The sequence below is a fragment of the Ambystoma mexicanum genome, chromosome 6p (genome assembly GCF_040938575.1).
Source record: "Ambystoma mexicanum isolate Mex_15411 chromosome 6p, UKY_AmexF1_1, whole genome shotgun sequence".
Classification (NCBI taxonomy): domain Eukaryota; kingdom Metazoa; phylum Chordata; class Amphibia; order Caudata; family Ambystomatidae; genus Ambystoma; species Ambystoma mexicanum.
Genome location: NC_090935.1, coordinates 1,116,611,634 through 1,116,634,069, shown reverse-complemented (window position 1 = coordinate 1,116,634,069; position 22,436 = coordinate 1,116,611,634). Strand labels below are relative to the sequence as shown.

Genomic DNA, 22,436 nt, shown 5'->3' with positions numbered 1-22,436 from the left:
GCGTTGCAGTCTATAGTCTCCAACCACACATATAAATCATACATCTCTGAAGTGCTCTCAGTCAGCGGTATTCCCAAAAAGGTTGAATCTTCAACCTGTGGCTTGACAGATCTTTTGGACTATCACCTGCATGATCCCTCATTCTTGGCAATGCTAAGGTAGATTTAAGTTGTAGTTCAAAATATTAAAGAGCAAAAGGTGGCAGAATCCTGCCCTACAGGTATAGAAATGCATTACCAGAGGAAGGGGGAGAGATAACATGAGGAGAGATGGGGCTCTATATTATTATTTCACACAAGACAACTTCCCGAGAATACCTGGTGTCGGGAAAAGGCTGGGTGAGAAACTTAGTAGTGTTTTTGGTGTTGCAGCAGGCTAGCTAATAAGGACTGGACATGGTGGTCCTTATCTTCCAATAATGTCTATTAGCCTGTGCGTCTCGAGTTTCCACACCTGCATTATTTAAAGCAACTTTTCACAAATGCCACAATGAAGATACTGCAATTGAATTAAAACAAAATAAACATTAGCATCAGTTAAATGTAATATTTATTCACGCAAACATATCACACAAACAACTTAATAATAAAAAAAGGAGTACATCACATACCTAAATGTCACCAACATGTATATATTACAATTTACTTTTACAGGCATATTTGTGCGTTAGGCAGAAGAACACACAGCTACGTGACTGAAGCGTTCCCCAGAGTAGAACAGTGCGACTTCAAGAAACATTTCTGAAGCTTAAATCATGTACCAAAAATAAAACGACAGTTGGTTGCAGTGCATTCTGACATTCACCCAGGCCTAAAGCACAGACAAGCATTTTCTTGCCAACTTACCGAATTTCCTTTGTCACCTGCAATAACTAGTCTGATTAGGGTGGAGGCAGTTTATTTTACATAAAAAGACAGTTGCGATCCGCGCCAAAGTTTCAACAAAGACTACTTCAAGTAAGAGGTGTGTTGAGATTTATTAAGGTAACCAAATCAAGTAGCAGCTTGTAATCAGAGGCAGATAACATATCTGGAAGGTGAAGGAAATAAAATAAACATGTATAGCTTGTCAGTCAGTAGAGAAGGTCTCAATCTAGCTGATTCAATCAATCACTATATGGCTGAGTTTCAGATTTAAGAGTTGGATAAACAGGTAGGCTGCAGCTAGGAGACTACACAAAACAGGACATCAACCTGAATAATTATCCTATGGCAAAAGAAGCTGGGATAAATTTAGGTTCAAACTTTTCCACTCCCTTGTCTGCAGAATCTCTTCTAGGACAGTTGAGTTGCATGGGTGGGCCAAACACTAAAAGGCACCAGTAAGTATCAGTTTACAAAAGCAAAATCTGGAATCCCTACAAAAATAGAATGAAAAATGAAATTAATCTTATTTACCAAGGGTACTACTGGACTTCACGTACCCACCCTCCATGCCTACAAAATAAGTATATTTAGCTCTAAACAGACCCGAGACTACTTTTTATAAAAGTAAAATGGAGCTATGGAACTATGCATTTGTTCAATATAAGAAACTAGCGTGAAGACCAGCAGTAGCATAAGAGGGGCATTATGTCCAGGCCCCACATGATGCAAAAAGCATGTCTTGAGAAGGTAGGTGAACTATGTGCAAGTACACTTGTTCTCATTTTGCTCTCATAATTTAGCGTTCATACAAAAATGTGCTCAACATTCAATACTGTTCTTGTCGTTAATACAGTCCACAATTGAAGAACAGAGTGTCCCCACTCGTTACATGGACCAATATATTATTAAGCAGCAGGAAAATGGAGTAGCTTAATGTTAAATGAAGGGTTTGCAGGAGGGTATAAAGGGTTTGATCGAGTGTGTATTATGGTCTTTTCATCACGCATTTGTTTGCTATGATGATCCAAAAGAGAATGTTGTAGGGGGAAAATTCATTCCTCCATCGCTATTTTAGCATGATTCAATGAAGTAAAGAAAATGAAGGATAAAAGTCTAGTATCAACTATTATCTGTGAAGGAATTAACAGCACACCGACAATTAGAGGTTCGTGACTGGATGTTCTATTTGAAAAGAAGGTGTCTTGTAAATGGTTTTGGTAGTTCCATTTACTAATTCAGTTCATCATACATCCTCACTAGCAAGGAAAGTGCATCATTTACTTAAACTACCAATAATTGTCGGATAAAAGCAATATTTTAGAGAGGAGATATTGCCCTGTTAGTTTAACGGGGGTGGGGGGCTTTGTTTTAAATTGACTGGTGAAACCAAATGTAGATAATCAGCTTCCCCTTACTATGCCGAAGTTAAGAGGGCCTTCATATTAAAGCTAGCATCATCACTAACTGGAGCATCCACAGTTGCCATCTGATGAACCGCTACAATCTCCAAGTTGAAAACAAATGGAACGTCACAAGTTAATGTAGCATGAAGGTGCTTATATATCCATGTCATTAACAGTTGGCAAACAGAAAAGTCCTCATTTAACACGAAAAGCCCGAAAAAATGCTTTAGAAATCCATTAGCCAACAACCCTTTTTACTTCAATTGAAATCGCTATACATTTTAGATTCCAAAAACATGGCAATCAAAAATGTTTTCCAAAGTTTAAGTGGGATCTTAACATGTTCGACGGGGTCTAGGATTTTAAAAAAGGGTAACAATTACCAAACAGAAAGTACACATTTGGCATGGTGTACATGAAAGCACCTACAATGAAAAAGGAAAGGACATATTCAATGGCCAATGAAAATTTAGTAGGAATTCTTTCATTTTCTTGTCCCAAATTGAATACACAGTCATTTAAAGCCTTCATTTAAGGAGACATTTTAGCTACAGTACACTAATAAAAATCAGACAGTTTAATACATTTTCTTATCAGGAAAGTCTTCCTTTGTTGTAGTCTATTTTACCAGTGATCACAGACTCCATTAGGTCAGAGGAGTGAGATTTCACAAAAACCAGGTCACAAAGAAAAAACTCAATTCCCATGTGCGACACGCCGTTAAACTCTGAGGCCATGGAGGCTGGCTAAGGACTATGCTCCAAGGTGTGAGATACGCAACCAATGAGCAAGACGTAAGGTGTTAGTGTAGCGGAAATACTCTAATGGAAGAAGGCATGCTCTCTTGTTTTATGACCATGTTACAATTCCCCAGCATGTTCTAACATTGCTTTGAAGCTTGGTCTAAATGTACAGTTAGCGTAGAAATGGAATAAGCCCCTTTTTAAATATTGTTGTTTTGTTATTTAAATTAGAACCCTGTATACTAGACACGCACCGCTCTACCAAAACCCTCCCACCAACAAGACTTTATTCGAGATTTCTTGGATTAGACAACCTCAGATATTCAGTATCACAAAACCAGCCAGCCATTTTAGGGGTGTACTGATGAACTAAGACTATGCTCAATTCGTTTTTTCCTGTGCCAGTCAAAATGTTCTCCCCCCCCCCCCAAAAACGACAGGTCACTGAAACTCACCACAGTGATGTTGGCAAACAAGCGTTCACTAGAACTTCCAGTTGTGCATGGGCTTCCTCAATGTAAGATCCTTCACACACGTTTACAGTTCTCTGGCAGACATGCAAAGCAGCCTTTCTAAATTAACTGATGCCCCGATTAGGAAGAACCAGATTGCAGACGTTTTGGATATCCCAACAAAATGACAAGGCAGGAGGCTGCACATTTAATTAATTAAACTAGTTGAAAAAAACATGGTGAAAAGTAACTATTCATTGAAGCTACACAAGACAGACCTTCTTGAAATATGTCAGCACCGGAATTAAAGCAAAGACCCCAAACTTTGTAGTGGTTTGACACGTAGGATCCAGTTGGAATAAAAAAATAAAATCCAGCCTGTTTGAAAGGAGATCTCTCTAAAGTTTAAAGATTAAGGCACTCTGCATCATCCGCCCCACATGTACTTCTGGAAAAGAAGCAATTTGGGAAAATATCACCCAAGCAATGTTTAACATTATGCCACACATTCCTAATATATTAACCTTTCAAAAGGTGTCATCTCCCGACTATACGCAATCCAATTTATGTCTTTAAAAGGAAACAGCAAAACATTTAATCTGACAAACGTGTTGTGTCCCTTTACTCTAACAAGTACGCAACATACTGCAACAGTGTCTACAGAGTTGCAGAAATTGTTTTTCTACACCACTTGGTAATTTAGAACTCGACATTTTTTTAAATGTTCACATTGAAGTGCACCGATGTGAATATACTGTGCATTTCTAGCTTAATGATGGAAGCAAAAAGATGTGCATTTTTTCTGTTCCAGATTGTGCACATTAATTTCATTTTCAAAATGCACCAAAATGTATTATCTAAAAGGACACAACGTTAAAAACTGGGCACATGAAAGAATCCATTTTGCTAACAAAGTGGTCAAGTTGTCGAATCCACGTATTGAGATTGTACAATCCCCAGCGAAAGGCCTATGGCTCAGATGTTAAAGCTTTCGCCACAGCCACACGTTCCTTTGATATTCGGGTTGTTGAAAACAAACTCATTTGACAGTTTATCTTCCACATAGTCCATTTCTGTTCCTAAGAGGGATAGCTGGGCTTTCTTCTCGATGAATACTGTAACTCCTGGACGGGGAAAAAACAAAAATATTAATATAGTATTTAAACATCTAAATGAAGTACACAATGTTTCTCCTGCTGCTAGAAAAGTGCTGAGCCTGAGAGTCAGTTGTGGGCCAAATGAATGCGTGTTCCCAGGGAATGTACACCCTTTCAGAGAACACAATCCCGACGGCCCCTCTTTTCCTGCTGCTGTCAAAGTGCCTAATGCATTGTGGTCCATTTTGGATGAAACTTGTGTTTTCAGATTGTAATACAAGTCCCTAAAAAACCACTTATCTTGCTGCAAATTCATTTGGGACACATTAATTTATATTTTCAATCCCAATCTCGCAAATCGGTCTTCAAGCCCGAGTAGATTCTCCCCCCATTTTCAGTCTACCCAGAAATGCAGTGCCACACAGAGAATTCACTTCCAATTGATTCTTATGTGTTTTCAGTATATTCCACTGAATCAGCTATGTTCCAAATGGTGCCAAGTGAGTGAGTTTGGCTCATGGGTTTTGGATCATATCCACCCACATACTTTTTCTCGCTTCTTCCTCTCTTACCCTCCCGAAATTGTGGTCTCCCATTTCAAAGATGTACAAAGAGAAGGTTGTCCAGTAAACAGCTGCTTTGCCAAAGCTATCTGGGTTTACGCTACTGACATTCTTTGAACTAACAAAGCCACTGCAGCGAAGGGAAGTAGTTGGAAGGGGTAGCATACATGCAATTATTTACAGAGTAGCACAGCAACCACCCAAGAGAGTCCGGGTCTCAACAACGCCCCAGGATTCCTGAGGTTTACTAAAGGAGCCCAATGACTGCTCACGTAGCAGTCTCTAGGAACGTGCATACTGAATATCAACTTCACATACACATGTCTTCAGGGTCACACACTTATCCCCATTATGGGACTGGCCATTCTGGGTTGAAGGTCCCTCTAGAATACACCTTTGGGTGAACTGGTGCTCATATTGTTGGCTTTCAGCCTCAAAGATTGGCTCTCTTTCTACCCATTGGTGTTGTGAGGTGGTCTTACGGTTGCATAAAGGGGTATACAAGCAACCAGCATGTCACAGCCTTATGTGATGAAAGTCCTGTACACACAGCCCCCTGTAGACCAGCCTTGAGCAGCAATAGTGCTTGCTCACAATAGATTTCACTACATTATCAGAATATTACATTACATTTTACATAATTATTGTATTCCACCCCTTGGTAGGTGGACCTGCAACTATGTCACTTGGAGACTGTTGTATGGGAGGATAGGTCTAAAAGACCCCCCCTCCCAGACAGGCCCCACCTATGTGAAGTTCGAGGCTTGTCAGGGGCCCCCCTGTCACAAGGGCCCAGGTGACGGGGTGACTACTGATCGACACACAGGACTGATCATGCTGTACCATGGACACCATTTTGGAAAGCATCGGGACTCCATTTTAGATACCGACAACCTGAAACCCAACGAGGCAGCCTGCTTGCGAATGCTGCAGCTTGGCCCCCACTCACAGAGAGCCATGCCCTTCCCCTGGCGCCTCTGCTCCATGGCAGATCCGCTGAAGGCCCGTTCTCACGAACAAGTATCAGAACAAACACTATCATTTACCTTCTGCAGTACATCACTGTCCTAAAGAAACATAGCAGTGTTCGAACGTTCATAAGACTGGTGTGCGTCTTTCACGCTAGTCTTATGAAGGCTATTTGTTAAGAGCTGCAGGCATCAGGGCGCACATCTACAGCGGGACCTTACAGGCAGACGAGACAATACCCTACATGTACGCTCAGACAATAGCTAATCACGCAATAGCCCACAAACAACCCACAAAATTGCTAAATATGATGTGACCACACTAGTCCACTCTGGTAAAATGGGTCATTTGCATGCAATCATAAATTTATAGTATTAATGTCCTTCTCATGCAATGTACTGTATGTCATTAAGAATACGATCTGCCTGAACGCCCATACAACCTATAGTGCTACAAGGCAATAATAATGGCAATCATGCGGTATGCAAGTACCACACAACGTATCTTGTAAATCAACATAAACCAGTACATTGAATTGGTTCTAAGTTTCAAATGCAACAGGCACTGGTTAATTATCAGTACTGAATTATCAAACAGCTGTTCCATTTACTCGCAACCTCGATCTCCGTTCTCCCTCTGCATCAATGTGCGGGGCTGGAGTCCAGGCCTGTTGCTATACTGTCTGTTGCAGCGCCTGTGCTTGATTAAGGTATGGAGGCCCATGAGGCAGGGGTATAGCATGATAGTAATGTCAGTGGTATGGGTGAGCCAGGGGCCCTAGCCTCGGCTAGATCAACACTTTGCACAAGGTGGAGCTTTGCAAGGTGTGCTGTGGTTAGGGGGTGTGGCTTGCACATACATACTTAGCCATGCTATAGACAGAACTGAGTGGGTAGCGCAACCAGTTCCCAATTCTGTACTTTAAGACCATTAGGGACTATTCTTTTTTTAAAACATTTTTCACAATGTTCATCCATCTGTGCAAACTACCAACTTGGTTGAGGATCCAGGCAAATTAAAAAAGTATTAATCCAATGTGGGCTATGTTAGAGGTCTGCTCTCTGGAGCCAGAAACTAAATGCTGAAAGCACTTCTCTCAGCTAATTCAGTTAGGTTACAGCACTTAATAGCTGGGGGAAGCAAACAAAATGTTATATAGAAAGAACAATAGGATGTAGAGTGAACATAGATTGCTGACTTCAGGAGGCAGGGATGACAACCAAAAAAAAGGAGGCGTTACCTAAGTAATTGGGTCAATATCACAGGTAGCCATAGGTTTAAGTTGAGGAATGGACAACATACGAAAAGAGAAGGGGATTCCAATTCCACCAACCAAGAATATTCTGTGCATTTGAAGCCGTGAAGATCAGCAAAAAGACTGATCATGTGCCAGAGAACTAAACTAATAATATCGTTACTCACCATTGGGACTAATTTACTGCCAACCCTTTTTGTTCTAGACTTTCGTGACATGTGTCCAAGGGTGTAGGACAGAAGTCTATTTGTACTGCAAAAAACCCCATATTTTAGGCTAAGAGCTCATATGTGGAATGAACACCCTTCAAGTTCTGCCCTGGCTGCAAGTCCTTTTCCATCTGCCCTGGCTGGTACTAACAGATAGCGAAGTTATCAAGAAATATGCAAGGGCATTTTTCGGAACTAGGACTACACATTAGGCATAAAGTTGTCCCTACGCTGAGATTTGATTTGCTCCTACATCTAGGGAAACCAGGGAGATTGACTATGAACCCTATTCCAACCAAAAGGAAAATATAGGAACGTGGGAACATTAATTCTGGATAACTATCCTAGTCGAGAATCTGCTTTGGTCTGGTCTGTGGTGAATGTGTGCACAGAACTCCACACTGTTGCTTTGCATATGGAGTCTAGTGGAGCACTGATACGAAAATACAGAGTTGCCCTATACCCCTTGCTGATTGGGCTCATCCGGCATAGTGTATAGCACTCATTAATGCATTGTGCAATCAATCTAGCGATGCTAGCTACATGACTGCCATGCATACATCTACTTTGTGTATGTAGGGACCTTTCAGCATTTGACTTTGGCTACATGAAGAAAACCGGTAGTTCAATTGTTTGGTTGACATGACATTTTTATATGACCTTTGGGGAGAATATTGGATAGGTCTTGACGTTGTCCATGCATATTTTAGGGAAAGTTATATAGAGCTATAGTTCTCAAAGCTCACTCACTCTCTAAATTGTAGAGATTGAGATTAAGAATGCTGATCAACACTTAGATGCTGGATCGAGCATTTGTGTAGTGGTACGAAAGGCAGCAACATGAGACTAGGCAGAACTTCATTTAGATTCCATCTTGGTGCTAGCCTATTCTTTGCGTATAACGTTCTTTAATCAACGGCTATTCTTTGAAGGGTTTAACAGAAATGTTTCACTGAAAAACCCATCGTAAAATATAGGGGGGTGTGGTAGGGCATAAAAAGTTGGGGGGTCAGGAATAGTAAAAGAACAATAAGGGATGGCGGGTTTGGTGGGGGATCCCCTAAAAAGAAACATTCAATGTTTTTTTTCTATGAGAACTTTTCGTTAAAAAACCTGTGAAAAAATAAGTAAATCGATGAAAGAACATATAACCATTCATTGGTGGGTATATGAGTTAACTCTTCCACAAACGTCTTTACCATTAGTACCTTCTACCATGCAATTTTGTGCCGAGATGTAGTGTAAGCAGCTAGTACCGAAAGATGCACCTATAAAAAAAAAGTACACATACTAACGCCTACCCCAATAGGTACAACAAATGCTTATCTGTTGATGTACAGTGTCAGATTGATTTGGTGTCATGTATACCACATGAAATATCATGATTTTGTATTTGGCTTTCATACCTACTTCAATATTTTCAAGCATCTTGCTGGCCAAGCCGTGTGGCCAAACTATACTTCAAGGCTGCTAGACTCTCGGAATATGGATTGCAGTCTGTTTTTTTCAGCTGTTCTCAAGTCAGTAAATGTAAGTGTCACTTAATTGTTTTACTATTGCTATGTTTAGCAGATATGGGCACCAAATATGCCTTATCCACTTTGGTGCAATGAGGAAGAGTTACGCAAGGATCACTTTCCGTATGACAATGTAGCAGTGGTGCTGGTTGGAAAGCACATGCAAATCTCCCAAACCAGCTGTTCCATAGTGCACTTCTGAGCACCCACTGATGTGGGTACCTTGAGCGAAGTGCATGCATTTAGCATTCTCTTTTGTAGTAAAATGATCTACGTCTGGAGGCCCACAAATTGCAACATTGCTGCCAATGACTTCCGTGACTTCCCTGGGCCTGGTGATAGTCTTCTAGGCGAAAGTCGATCCTGCGCACGTTTTGCTAATAGAGTCAACTGTCCGATGTGTGAGCATGTGGAAATGTGCCTTCCCTTTCTTGCTGTCGTAAAACCTCACAGTTGTGCTGTCTGTTCACACCAGAACAGGATTCCCTCTGATTTGCACCTGGAAGATTTTCAGAGATGGCAATACTGCCTGGATTCCTAGAAGATCGATGAGCAATAGCGGACGGTGGTTTGTCAAGCTCTTGGACATTAGATTAAGGAACTTGTCAGCCTCACCTTCGGGCTGGACATTTTGAAAGATTGACCTCTTGCGAGGTACTATGTAGTTCCTTTAGTGGTGGTACAACCTGTAACGCCAAAGTCAGTTCGCTGCTTGTCTGTGACCACGGCAAACAACCATCCCTGCATGGGTCTAGTGTGCAAATGTGCACACAGGAGCACATGTACACATGGCATCAGTCCTGAAAGTTTAATTGCATTCCTTGCGTAAATATCCCAATCTGCCAAAGGAAAGCATTGCTGCAACTGCCTTTCTTTTCTCCTGCGAAGGTGAAGCCATCTACTGGATATTCTGGATTCCCTCCTTAAAGGTCTAGTTTTAACCGAGTAGGGGGCTGGATTCTTGAAGATTGATTGTGAATCGAAATAGTACAGGAGTTTTATATTTCTGCTCAGTGTGTTCCAATTAACCAGCCATTCATCCAAGTGTACAAATGTACCACTTGTCTGAATACATGCGCTGCCTCTGCCACAAAGACCTTTGTAAATACCCTTGAAGATTAGCACCTTATACTGATAATGCTAGGCACCTACCATGAAACACAGATGCTGGCAATGACACGATGCATTAAAATATGAATCCTATCTTTCAAACCCAGGGTGGTGATGTGATATCCCTCCAGAAGTAGTGAAATTACTTCATGCAATGGTGTCATTAGAAACTTTATTATCTCTTCATTTTGGCACAGGACTGATCGTATATGCCTTAATGCCCAATTGTTTTTTTGGGACTGAAGCACACTGAATAGAGCCCTTTGTGCCTTTCCCTTTGATGTACTACTTCCGCTACTCATTTTAATAGGAGTGCTTGCAATTCTGCTAGCAGTCGTGGGAGAGGTTCTCTTAATGTTCTGTCATTTGGTGGGAGGGGGTCTTAGTTTTTGCAGGAATGCTACGCAATAATTTCTTTTCACTGCCTTGAACACCCACCAGTCACTGGTAATTTCCCTCCTTTCTGTGGGCTTTAGTGGGTATTTTGCCCCCTACCAGTGTACTATGGAAGGATACCTTAAACGAATGGTCACTAGTTTTCAGGGGATGCTACCCATGAGGGGTTCCATGCCTTGATAAGCCTTCTGATAGCGTTGAGGGTATTTATGCCAGGGGGGATGCCTAGCTTTGAAACAGCTCTTCAGATAATGTAGCCTATGCTCTGTATGGTCAAAGCTTGTTGGGAACCTCTTCTATTTTCTTTTTTCAAATGTGTTATTGGTGAATTTGCATTGTTAGAGCATACTTGATAAACTTTCAAGGTCCAAACATACTTTCACCATACAGTTTTTACATTCCCCCCCCCAACAAGAAACTAGAACTCCCCCCACCCCTACCACCTCCCCTTCCTCCCTCTCTCATCATTAAGTCTCTCAGGGCTGCCACTCCAGTGGTTTCTCTAGTGTCCCACTCTCAGATCGTACCATTGCTCGTTACACTCATAGCTGAGGAAAGACTGTTCCATGTTTCCCGTTAGGGACCCCATTTCAACGCGTGGGTCCCGATTTGGGCACTCCCCTTATATTCTCGCCCCTATCCCTTCACTTTCTGCGTTTCCTTCTTCTCACCCCTTTGTTTCTCATATGTCCCTACATGGCCCACCATTCCACCGATCCCATGACAGGCGCCTCACTCGTCCCACCTTCCCTTCCACCTTTCAGTTATAGTTTCTCTGGATCGTATTTTGCAAGGAAGGCTATCCATTCTATAGCCCTTGCGGGGGTCTAGTCATGTAGTTGTCTGGTGAGTGCCTCCATTCTGTACAGATCCAGTGCCTTTATGGGCCATTCCCTTTCTTTTGGGAGCTCCTCTCTCTTCCAGCCCCCAACCAGGCCTGCTCTCGCCGCTAACAGCAGGTAGTGAGTCATATGTGGGAGTTCCAACCATTCTCCCTCTATTGTTTCCATCGCAAACATTACTAGTAGGGGGTCTGGGGTCCGATCAATTCCCTCCAGTGTCTTTATCCAACCCAGCAGCTCCTTCCAATACCTCTGCACCCTCTCGCATCCCCACCACATGTGCCAATAGTCTGCCAATTGCCCACATCTCCTCCAACAGTGAGGGTCAGCCCCTGAGAACATCTTCGATATCCGCATTGGGTCCCTCTGTCACCTGTACAGGAGTTTGAGCCCATGAAATTTATATTGACTAGAGACTGATGTACGGTGTGAATTGAGACATTACTTCCTCCACTGTTCCATCTCGAGCCCCAGGTCCCTGTCCCATTTATTCCCGAGTGCAGAGATGTCGTCCCCCTTTGCTTCCAACAATGCTTAGTACATTTTGGATACGATTCCCTTTGTCCCCCTCTCAGTATCCAGCAATTTCTCTGTTTGTGTCAAGTCCCTCTGCAACCCCACCTTCCACTCCTCTGACATTAGCACCCCCTTGAGTTGTAGGTACTTGAACACGAAAATGTCCCCTTTCCCCAGGGATTCCTCTAGGTCTGTTATCTCCACAAAGTTGTCTTTTCTTTCTTTAGGACCTGTCCCACCCATTCCAGCCCTGCTTCAAACCAGTCCTGAAACCTCTTGCGGTCTCGTATTGGGGCGGGGGCCCACATATGACTCATTGGTGATGGCCATGTCATGACTCCGCTCATCTCCCTCTTGACCCTCCCCACTCCACAGTCTCCAGAGCAGGCCCAGGATCCTATGTGAGTGTACCCTGACTGGAGCCGCCCTTGCTGGCGCCCAGAGCCTTTCACCCAGAGTGACCGGCCAGAAGAGGAAATTCTCCATCTCTACCCATTGTTTATATCGGTCCATGCATAGGTGGAGAAAAGGGCCCTGAATTGGGCAGCTCTATAAAATGTGTGCACATCTCGGGTAGCCCCACCCCTCCTTCCTCTTTGGGTTGTACCAGTAGCCTGTAGGCTACTCTCGGTTTCTTCCCTTGCCACAGAAACCACACTATCCTCTTTTTTGAGTTCCACAAAGTGTGTGTCTGGGCATTCTATTGGTAGCGCCTGGTATAATACAGCACCCTGGGGAGGATCATCATTTTGATCGTGTTCAGTATACCCAACCATAAGATTGTTACTTTTGACCATGTTTCGAGCTCACTGAAGAGTTTATGCATCAACCCAGGAAAATTACGTTTATATAAATTGTTCAGGTCTTTGGGTATTTTCACTCCCAAGTACTATATTGTCTTTTTCCACCAGTATACCCAGGTCCACCCATTCATCCCCTTGTTGTTCGGAGAAGTCATGCAAGAGGAGGATCGATTTGCTGACATTTACCTTAAAACTTGATACTTCCCTGTATTCCTCCAGTACCCTGAGCACTCTCTGGACCGATCCCTTTATATCCGTTAGGTATAACAGTACATCATCGGCGTACATGCTTACCTTGCAACTCCGCTCCCCCTTTATCTGACTGGCCACTCATATTCTTCCCCTAGTGGTCCCATGGTCAAAGCGAACAGCAGAGAGACGGGCAACCCTGTCTTGTCCCTCTGCCCAATTCAAATTCCTGTGATCTCGTCCCATTTACTATAACCCTCGCCTTGCTGCAATCGCCCAACACATTCCATCTCCTAGCCCCATCTTCTGCAGTATTGTAAAGAGGAAGCCCCACTCTACCCTATCAAAGGCCTTTTCGGTTTCCAAGCTGAGCATTGCACATTCTCCCATCTCCCCCTTGGTATGTTTGATGAGGTCCAGTTTTTTCCCGAATTGTGTCTGGGCCCAGTCTTCCTGCTATGAACCCCATTTGATCGGGGTGCACTATGCGGGGCAACCTCCCCCTCAGAGCGTGTCGCCAGTATCCTCATAAATATCTTTTCGTCCATATTTAGCAACGAAAATGGGCGGTATGAGGCACAGTTGGTGGGGTCTCTTCCCTCTTTTGGGATTACAGTTATTAGGGCATTGCTGAATGTCCCTGGTGCCTCTCCTATGTCTAAAATATGGTTGTATAGTTTTACCATGTGTTGTCCTAAGATTCCTGCATACTTTTTGTAAAACCCTATCGTATTAACCATCTTTCCCTGGCGCCTTTCCGTTGGGGAGGCGTGCCATTGCATCCTTCACTTCCTCAATTGTGATCGGGCTTTCCAAGTGCTCCACTTCTGGGGGTGTAAATGTATTCAGCCTCACTACCCTTAGATATTTCTCCACTGCATTTTACGTGTTGTGTGCTTCAGATTTGTACAATTTCCCATAATACTGTGCAAAGCCCTCAGCAATGTCTTTGGGCAGAGCCTAGTTGCCAGTTGAGAGTCCGCCTTATCCCCCCGTTTCATAATACTTCTGTTTTAGGTGCCTCAGTTTCCAAATGGTTTCTCCCATCCCCAATGCCTTTAATTCTGCCCCATTTGACAACACTTCTTCCCTGCGGCATGCATCCTCTCTTCCCCCTCTATTATTTCTTTCCCGAGTCTGTCTTCTCTCAACCCGCTTTCCCTTTTCCTCCTAGTCCCCTCTTTGACCAGGAGGCCTCTCCGGGTTGCTTTCCCTGCATCCCAAACCATCCCAGTATTCACTTCTCCAGTGTTGGTTTTGAAGTACTCGCATCTCTTCTGCCAGCTGGTCTGCAAAGACAGAGGCGCCCCAAAGTGTCTTGTTACAACGCCACATCCCTTCTGTTCTATGCAGCCCTTCCACAACCAAGGTCGCGATCACATTTCGTGATCCATCCATCTCACCGGCCTAATACTACTACCCATCATCACTCTTGTGCGTTGTTCCTTATTTATGAGCAGGTAATCCATTTGGGTATATCTTTTGTGCGGTGCAGAAAAGAAGGGGAAGTCCTCTTCCTTCGGGTGCTGACTCCTCCATACATCTACCAGGCATCTACTCTCTAGCGTCTGTCCCAGGTGTCCCAGTTTATCCACCCTTTTGTCCGTTTCTTCCCCTCTTGCCTTTCTGTCCCAGGTTTCATTCGCCAAGGATTTCTGGTCCCCACATATGATGTATAGGTACGCCTCCATCCCTTGTATTTTATCAAATGTTTTCCGCAGGAAGACCTCTTGTCCCGGATTTGTGGATTATTTTGCTGCTAATAATATTCTCGCCCCTTCAAGATTACACTGCAGTATTAGCAACCACCCTTATAGCAGGGTCGTAGTCACTATATCCCGCAACCTACATTGTCTATGGAGGACTATGCCAACCCCTCCCCTCTTGGTGTCTCCAGATGGCCAGTGTATCTGTCCTATTTCCCCACCCCCGTCTCTCAATGCTATTTCTTCCCCCGGTTTCAGCCGTGTTCCCTCCAGGAAAAGGGCACTTTGAGGCTTTGCGGAACTCTCTCACAACTAGTGACCTCTTCCTAGGGGAGTTAAGCCCTTTCACATTCAGTGGGCCCACAATTGGACCCTTTCCAGCTTCACCTTTCCCCATTGTGGGTGGACCCCCCCCCCCTCCCCTCCCTCCTTTACCATTTTAGCATGATCATGGGACTCATTTTCAGAAATGTCCTTAGTGTTAGGAAAGATTTCTTAATTGTGGGTAAATTTTCCTTCCATGTGGCAACCCCTAAACATTTTGCTGTTTTCACCATGATCTAGACTTTGCCAGAGAAGTGCAGCCTTCTGCCACACTCCTCTGGGCTTTCGCTCCATTCTTACGGGGAAACTGACATGCCCTTAAGACAGTCAGTACCGGGAAACGTTGTTTTCCGTAGTTTCTTTATCATGTTGCACCTTTCACGCAACATGACACAAGAGGGCACTGTAAGCTAAGTTACTGCTCTCTTGGGTCTCTAGTCTTCTACAGGCCCTAGTTACTCTCTTTGGATTGTAAATGAACGGTGCAAGTGAATCACGGACGGGATTGGTGGCAGCGATAGTTTGTGTTTTTGAGCTCCTTTTGGCGCTTTAAGCACGTTTCTCGCGCTTAGCCCAAAATGGTGGCCTGGCTCCCAAAATGGCCAGACCACGAGGCTCTTTGTCCTGTCCGCTGACCGTCTTGCCCCCTTCACCTCCCCCAGGTCGAGCCGACCCGGGGCCTTCCTTATTTGGGCATGTACTTTCCCTCGAAACACAGATGCTTTCACAGGCTTCTACAGGCCTGGTGTGTGCCTCCAGGTTGGGGGCTGGGATGTCTGGTCCCAATACACATCCTGGGCGCCAGAGAGTCTAGGGTGGTGTGAATGCCTGGGATCCCCGTGGTCCGTGATAAGGTCCACAGATGGTGTGAGTGTTTTATGAGCGGATCTCCCATTGGGTCCCCTCCGTTTTGGCACGAAGGGAACAGTGGATAAGAGGGGGCTGGAAACGCCACTACCATGTCGATCTCCTGAGTTCTCACGAACAAAGGAATACAGGAGCCAAGTATCCTGCAACCACGAGGCTGAACCGAGGAATCGCTGGTGACCCGCTGAAGGACTGTTCCTCTGCACTGCTGTCGCTTTGTGAAACCCTTTCTACCTCCGATTGAACGAGAAGGCCTGTACTGGTACTTCGACCCTTGGAATAGTGGGAACAACTATTCTCGGCATCTTCACCATCTCCTACACGTAAGCCTTCGGATGTGTCTCTGGGCCATCCAGCAGACTGACCAGCCTACCCAGGAGTCTTGCTCTGTAACCGCCGTCAGGTTGTGTTGTATTACGAGTCCTTGTCACTCTCACACGATTTGTACACTTGGCATTCCCAGGTCTGAAGTGAGTAGGGTACATTTGGCTGAAATACACACGGCCGCTCCGTTGCCCTGCTGTGGTAACAAACTGTGTGGGTTCACTGCGTTTGGGACACCCTCAACTCAACTTCTGCTGCGGAATCTACACGACGACGAGACGTCCCCTGCTCCTATCTGAACCTGTCAGCACTGAAACTGACGCGGAGAAGCCTGGGTCTGCTTGCATCGGGGACCGGTGAGTAGCATCGCTATGAACTGGTCGCCCTCCTGCAGGAGCCCATAGCTTTTCCCCGCTGTGTAACAGCACGCCTTTCCATACACGCGCTCTGCTTCTGCCCACAGCGGAGGCTGCACTTGAGTCGCGGAGCTCTGTTCATCTTCATTTGTTCACCGAACTAAACTGCCTGATTCCCTCGAAGAGACTCTCCTTTTTGCCCGTTGGCACCAGCGTGTGCAGGTACTTTTGAGCACAAGGCTCCACTCTTCGTAGGGCTTGGACTTCCTTTTAGTTAGGTGCCTCTGAAGGCAGACTGGGTCTAATTATTATTCGCACTGCCCGTTTTCCTCCACACCTAGGTGGTATACACATTTCGTGCGTCTAACTCGTTAGTATTTGTATATATATTGTATTGTTTTGGTATGTGTTGGTTTACTGGAGTTTTATTGTGATTTCTCGCTACGGTCAATGTTACAAAGGCCTTGTAATAAATGTGTATATATATATGTTTAATATAACACCTGCTTGGAGTAATTTGTAAGTGTCCTTGCTTTGTGTGCTCATTGCAGGCTTTCAGTCACCCTCACCCCTCTTGAGACCTAGTCTTGACCGCTGCGATCGCTACCCTGATTGGTCTGGCTTGTCCAGAGGTTACCCTGTTCCAAGAAACTAGGTTGGCCTTCTGAACCTCTGCGCCTCCAGGACAGAGTTCAGAAATCTGTCTCAACACTTAGCATGGGACTCCTTCACAGTGTATCCAAGGTGTGCCCCCACTCCACCCCCCCAGGGTCAAGCCCTTCTTCGTTGTACAAACATAACTAAACCGTTTTTAACTACTCAAATGTATTGTTTTGAATACATGTCTCTAAGACGCCCTCTTTCTCTCACAGAGGGCCACTTTGGAGCGGAGCTTTCAGCCTCCCTCCAGCAAATCAGCTACTTCTCTTTAGGTGTATCTGTGATTCCATTCCATTGTCCACACGTTGCGATCCCTGGGATCTTGCTCAGGCCGTTGGTCTTGCGTAGAGGGCAACTTACGGAGCGAGGACCCGTTGAGCTGCATGAATTTCCTTCGTTTGTCCTCTCCTCCTCCTTTGTGGACCCGGTGTGGGTCTCGGCTGTTCCCCCGCTTCTGGATGGGCCCTGCGAGCTTCTAGGCATTGCTTCAATGTCTGCCGTTTGATGGCCCAAGGCCTGTTCTGCCTCCTCTGCCGATGTTAGCCTGTAGTCCACCCCTTCCACCTCAAATGGCAACGCGAACAGGTAGCCCCATCTGTATCCAATTCCTTTGTCCCGTAGCCACGTCGTGAGGGGTCTAGAGGCCTGCGCCTGGCTAGCGTGAGGTTTGAGAGGTCCCGATATATTGTAACACTTGATCCTTCAAATTCCACCTCCCATAACTGCTTGGCCCTGTTCAAAACGTCTGTTCTGTCCTTGTAACTTAGAAATGTGGCCATTATGGACAGAGGACCATTCCCATAGGGTTTGCCTCCTCTGTGTGGTCTTTCCAGTTGCACTGCCTTACCCCCTTCTGCTTCAAAGAGTTGGTGTTCTAGTGCCCCTCTTCTATTTTAAGTCTTGGCTGCACTAGCCCCCAGAGACTTGGCAGTCTTAATTCTCTTTCTGTGCTCGCTCCAGCATTTAATCCACCTTGGTCCCAAATAGATGTTCTTCCTCATACAGCATATTCATTATTTTGGCACGAGTTTCTGGCTTAAAGCCTGCAATCTTAAGCCAAGCAAACATTTTACCACTAAGATAGCAGCTGCTTTTCTGGCTGCAGTCTCAGATGGATTTAATTAGGGTATTTGACACACTTTTCCCCTCTTGAAGCTGTGCCTCTTCTGACAACTGTTTTGGAATAAATGGGTAGCGATTTGTCCCATTTTGCCCTTTTTTATCGTGCAAACAGGGCAGAAAGGTTGTACACCGATGCCATTTTCCTGACCAAAGCATGCATGCGCTTTCTTTAGTTGTCCGCTGGTAACGAAAATGATGCCGCTGTTCCACACCTTTTCCTCGCAGTGGTGCTCGTTAGGGAGTCAGCTTTCGGGTGACCTCCTATAAGAATGGGTTCCGATAGAGATGGGCAAGGTTTCTTTTCCGTTCATGCACTGACACAAATCAGTTGCAGGGGTCTGCATGGTTTGTAGGGATTTCCTCTTGTTTGGTCAATGACTGGAAATATCTTTGCTATCAATTTCCCTTTGCCCAACTAGGGTTTCGATTATAAAGTCATCCTTGTTGCCAAACGGGATGTGCAGTCCAAATCGGTCAGCTACTCTTTGCCCCATAGTGTAATAGTTTGCCTATTTTTTACTTCAAGACCACAAAAGGTGGTACTTTATCAGGGGGAGTCCATGATTTAATTGCTGCAATCTTGTTGCTGCTTTTGTACCTATGGGAAGCGCAGCACATGGACATCCTCTCCCAAAGGTTTCACAAGCCTCAGAAAGCCAATGGGTGTTGAAAGGCATATATGTGTTTGCCACATGCCCCTGTCATTTCAGTTTGGGACAATATGAATTTGCGCTTTAGTGCTCGACTCCTGAACAGACTGCTGTTGCTTTGCCCAAGAAAAAGTTTGGTCTGCATCCTTGTTTCGTTTCAAAAGGGCCTTTGGTGCCATAGGCTTTTGCTGGTTGAAAGTGTGCATTCGCACTCGAGTGCTTTGTTGCCTTCCTTTGTTTTTATATACCTCCATTTCGACAGGCAGCCTTCATTTCGGTGCCATCTTGTGTACACGGTTTTCCATTGACATGCACAACATAGGATTACTGATGGCAGGTTTGGTTTTGGCCACTTGGAAGTCATCCGTTTCAAAGCTTGAAGGACCAATGACATCTTCATTTGACACATTTTCCAAGTCAATGTTTTTTGTCCTATACCGCACTTGAGGCTTGAGAGTGCATAGTGTGACTTTTCAGGAGAACCGCTGGCAGCTTCCAAACTGGGATTGGTGTCCTTCACTAAATGGACTTCAACGCCCACCCCAGATTTGGGAGTCACAATGAATCGATTCTCCTGGCAAGCGCCAACTGACTGATGCCATCTATGCCTCAACCTCTCGACTCAGTTCTTCCGGCCAGTAAGAGCTTGCAACCTACAAAACTACGTGGTGTAGGTTTTGCGCAGCTGCTCTCTTCTTGTTTTTAGCATCTTCAACTTAAAACAAGCTTCCCTGTCAATTAGTGAGAATCCTAGCTTTCAAACATTACTGATCTATCCACGAGAACCAATGATTGCAACAAGGACAAAACTTAAACAAGGTCTTGTTCATGGAGTCGAGACTACAAAAACAAAGAATTCGCAACAACAAAAAATCCACCCTATAACTTAAAATCATAAGTGACGATTGTGTGCAATGTTTTTATGTAACGATTTATGTAATGGTTAATATTGGGGTCATCGTATGTCCTACAAGCATGGTTCTGGTGTCATTCTGTTCCACATTTTGCTCACTTTAATGCGTTTCAAGTTTTTACACTGATAAAGTTGTGCATAAGTAACGATTTTGTGTAACTTTTTTTGTTTTTTTAATGCTTTAAATTGGGGTCATTGTATATCCTGCATTGTATATGCCTGTCACCCTAGGTTTGCTTTATGCCGCAAACAAAAAAAAACAAACAAAAAAAAAACACATTTCTGTTGGGCCTACTCCCCCCACACTAGAAGCCTTCACAGAGGCCGAATTGGGAGAAACTTTAATGTCATTTCAGATCTTTCCATAGACAAAGCTCCCCCACACTGCCTCGCCTCCCCTCCAGCTGACTACAAGAACGTGCTGGCATTAGCGCAAACTTTGAGAGATTTGCAGCTTCTAGACGCATCGAGATTTTCCCAGCCAGGGGACAGGGATTTCATGCATTATACCTATGCACAAAAACCATTCCAGAATCTACCTTCTGCTGCTAAGCCCTTTTGTTTCAGAAGTACAGATAGAGCCCAGGGTGATCCCCCACCACAACCCAGTCATGGCTTTGGTTAGAATACTTAGGCTATCACCACCAAAGCATCTGCTATGGCGACTTTGCAACCCCCGTCCTTCAAGATCAGGTTCTCAGGAGGTAATGGCAGCAGTAACCACTCACTAGTTGCATGAGAACTTCCAGCCCAGGAAGAAAATTGGTTCCCTTTGGGACGATTTGAAAGCCATGATAAGGGGAGAATTAATTAGCTGCTCTGCTTTGTATTTCAGATGCAGAGAGAAGCTTAGACTACAACGGGAGGAGGACTTGTGTATAAAAGGAAGGCCGACATAAATGGTTAACTCCAATAAATCCTTCAGGTACCAAGAGACAGTAAGGAATAAGTTAGAAGCCCACTAAGCGGACAGAACCCGCCAAACCCCAATACTGCATACTAGCATATAAACTAAAGGCTGCTGAATATCGGAGGCAGATCGTTACCTTAAGGACACAGATGGGGTAATCAGATATAAGGAAGAGGAAAAGTGATGCTACTGACCATCCTTTCCAATGAACTTATGTGCGGTGGACCCTGGCCCAGACCCTCCAGGATAATTATCTGAGCTGCCTATCCCTCCCTAGGCTTGCAGCCCAAAAGCAGTTCGATCTTGAACAGCCTGCTTCAAAGGAAGTAATAGATGCAGCTATCTCTAGTCTCCACAATACCAAAGCCCCAAGCTGCATGGATTATCCCCATTATTGTTTAAGACATTCAAGTCCCAACTCCTCCAGCCACTGACTCTGATCTTTAATGACTTCGAGAAATCCTGGCCAGATCAATGAGATTTGAAAAAGAAAGCTTTGCTGACCTCAATCATAGCTGAGTCCATAATCTCACTTCTCCTGGAACAAGGAGAAGCCCTCAGACTGTGGGTCTTATTGGCCAATTAGCTTGCTCAATGTGGACGTCAAGATTTATTCCAAAGTATGCAAGACTGGCTAGGGTCCTGCTTAAGCTGATCGACCCAGATCAGACAGGGGTAATCCCCAATCGAAGCACTCATGACGACATTTGCAGGGAACTGAACATTCTTGACCAAGCGGATAGAAGTGAGCTCCTTCGGAGTCTCCTTGTCCTAGATAAATATAAAGCTTTCAATACAGTAGATTGGGCATTTCTCTCTAAAACCCTCTCAAAGTTCAACTTTAGTCCCAGGTTCTGGAATCATATTCACTCCAACTTTGGCGCCCATTCTACATATCCTCGCCAACTTTGGTGCCCATTCTACTAAGTCCCTTTTTCGATTTCTAAAAGGCACACGTCAGGGCTGTCCATTATGAACACTTCCCTTTGTCCTCTCGATGGAGAACTATGTATTTAGAATATGAATGAATGAAGAAATTTGAAGGATCACTTTAAATCCTTAGTTCATAAAATATCCTTAAATTAAGTCTTGTTCAGTCCGACTGATTCTGTGCACACTAGCCACACTTATGTTTGTAAGTGGAGACGCTTGAAGTCCTGTAGCTCAAAGTCAGCCACGCCAAATCCGAAGGCCTCAGCAGCTCTATAACCCAGCCTCGCTGGATGAACCTAGCCAGAGGTTTTCTTTCAAGTGGACCTCAAATCACTAGGATATCTGGGAGTCCATATAAAATACAAGCACAGCAGTCTTTATCGAGCTAACATACTACCCCTGTCCAGAACTTTAAAAAAAAGCAGTATCCCTAAAGGTTGCATCTTGCACCCATATAACCTTCTCGGTAAATTAGATCCCTCAGAATCCTTTCCCAATATGAAGAGGTGGGAGGAAGAACTGGATGTCCCCATTAGCCTGGAATTCTGGGGGCATATTTGGACCAGCGCACAGAAATCATCATGGTGCATCACAAACTGGAAGTGCTCCTACAAGATTTGTTTTCCGTTGTACCTTCCCCCTCTACACATTCATAGATTCTGTTCAAGTGTTTGCGGGGAACTGGGGACACTAGCCCACATATGGTGACTATTCCCCAAAGTCGCGATTATCTGCAAGGAA

At 44.5% G+C, this 22,436-nt stretch overlaps 1 protein-coding gene across 1 annotated transcript in view; it reads right to left on the bottom strand.

Annotated features, from left to right (window-relative positions):
• Nucleotides 1–531: 531 nt before the first annotated feature.
• Nucleotides 532–22,436, bottom strand: part of ISCA1 (iron-sulfur cluster assembly 1) — a 118,456-nt gene continuing 96,551 nt past the window's right edge. The window contains exon 4 of the mRNA XM_069625720.1: nt 532–4,588. Within this exon, the coding sequence (XP_069481821.1) occupies nt 4,440–4,588 (149 nt within the window). The 3' untranslated portion in view covers nt 532–4,439. The remainder of the gene's footprint in view (nt 4,589–22,436) is intronic.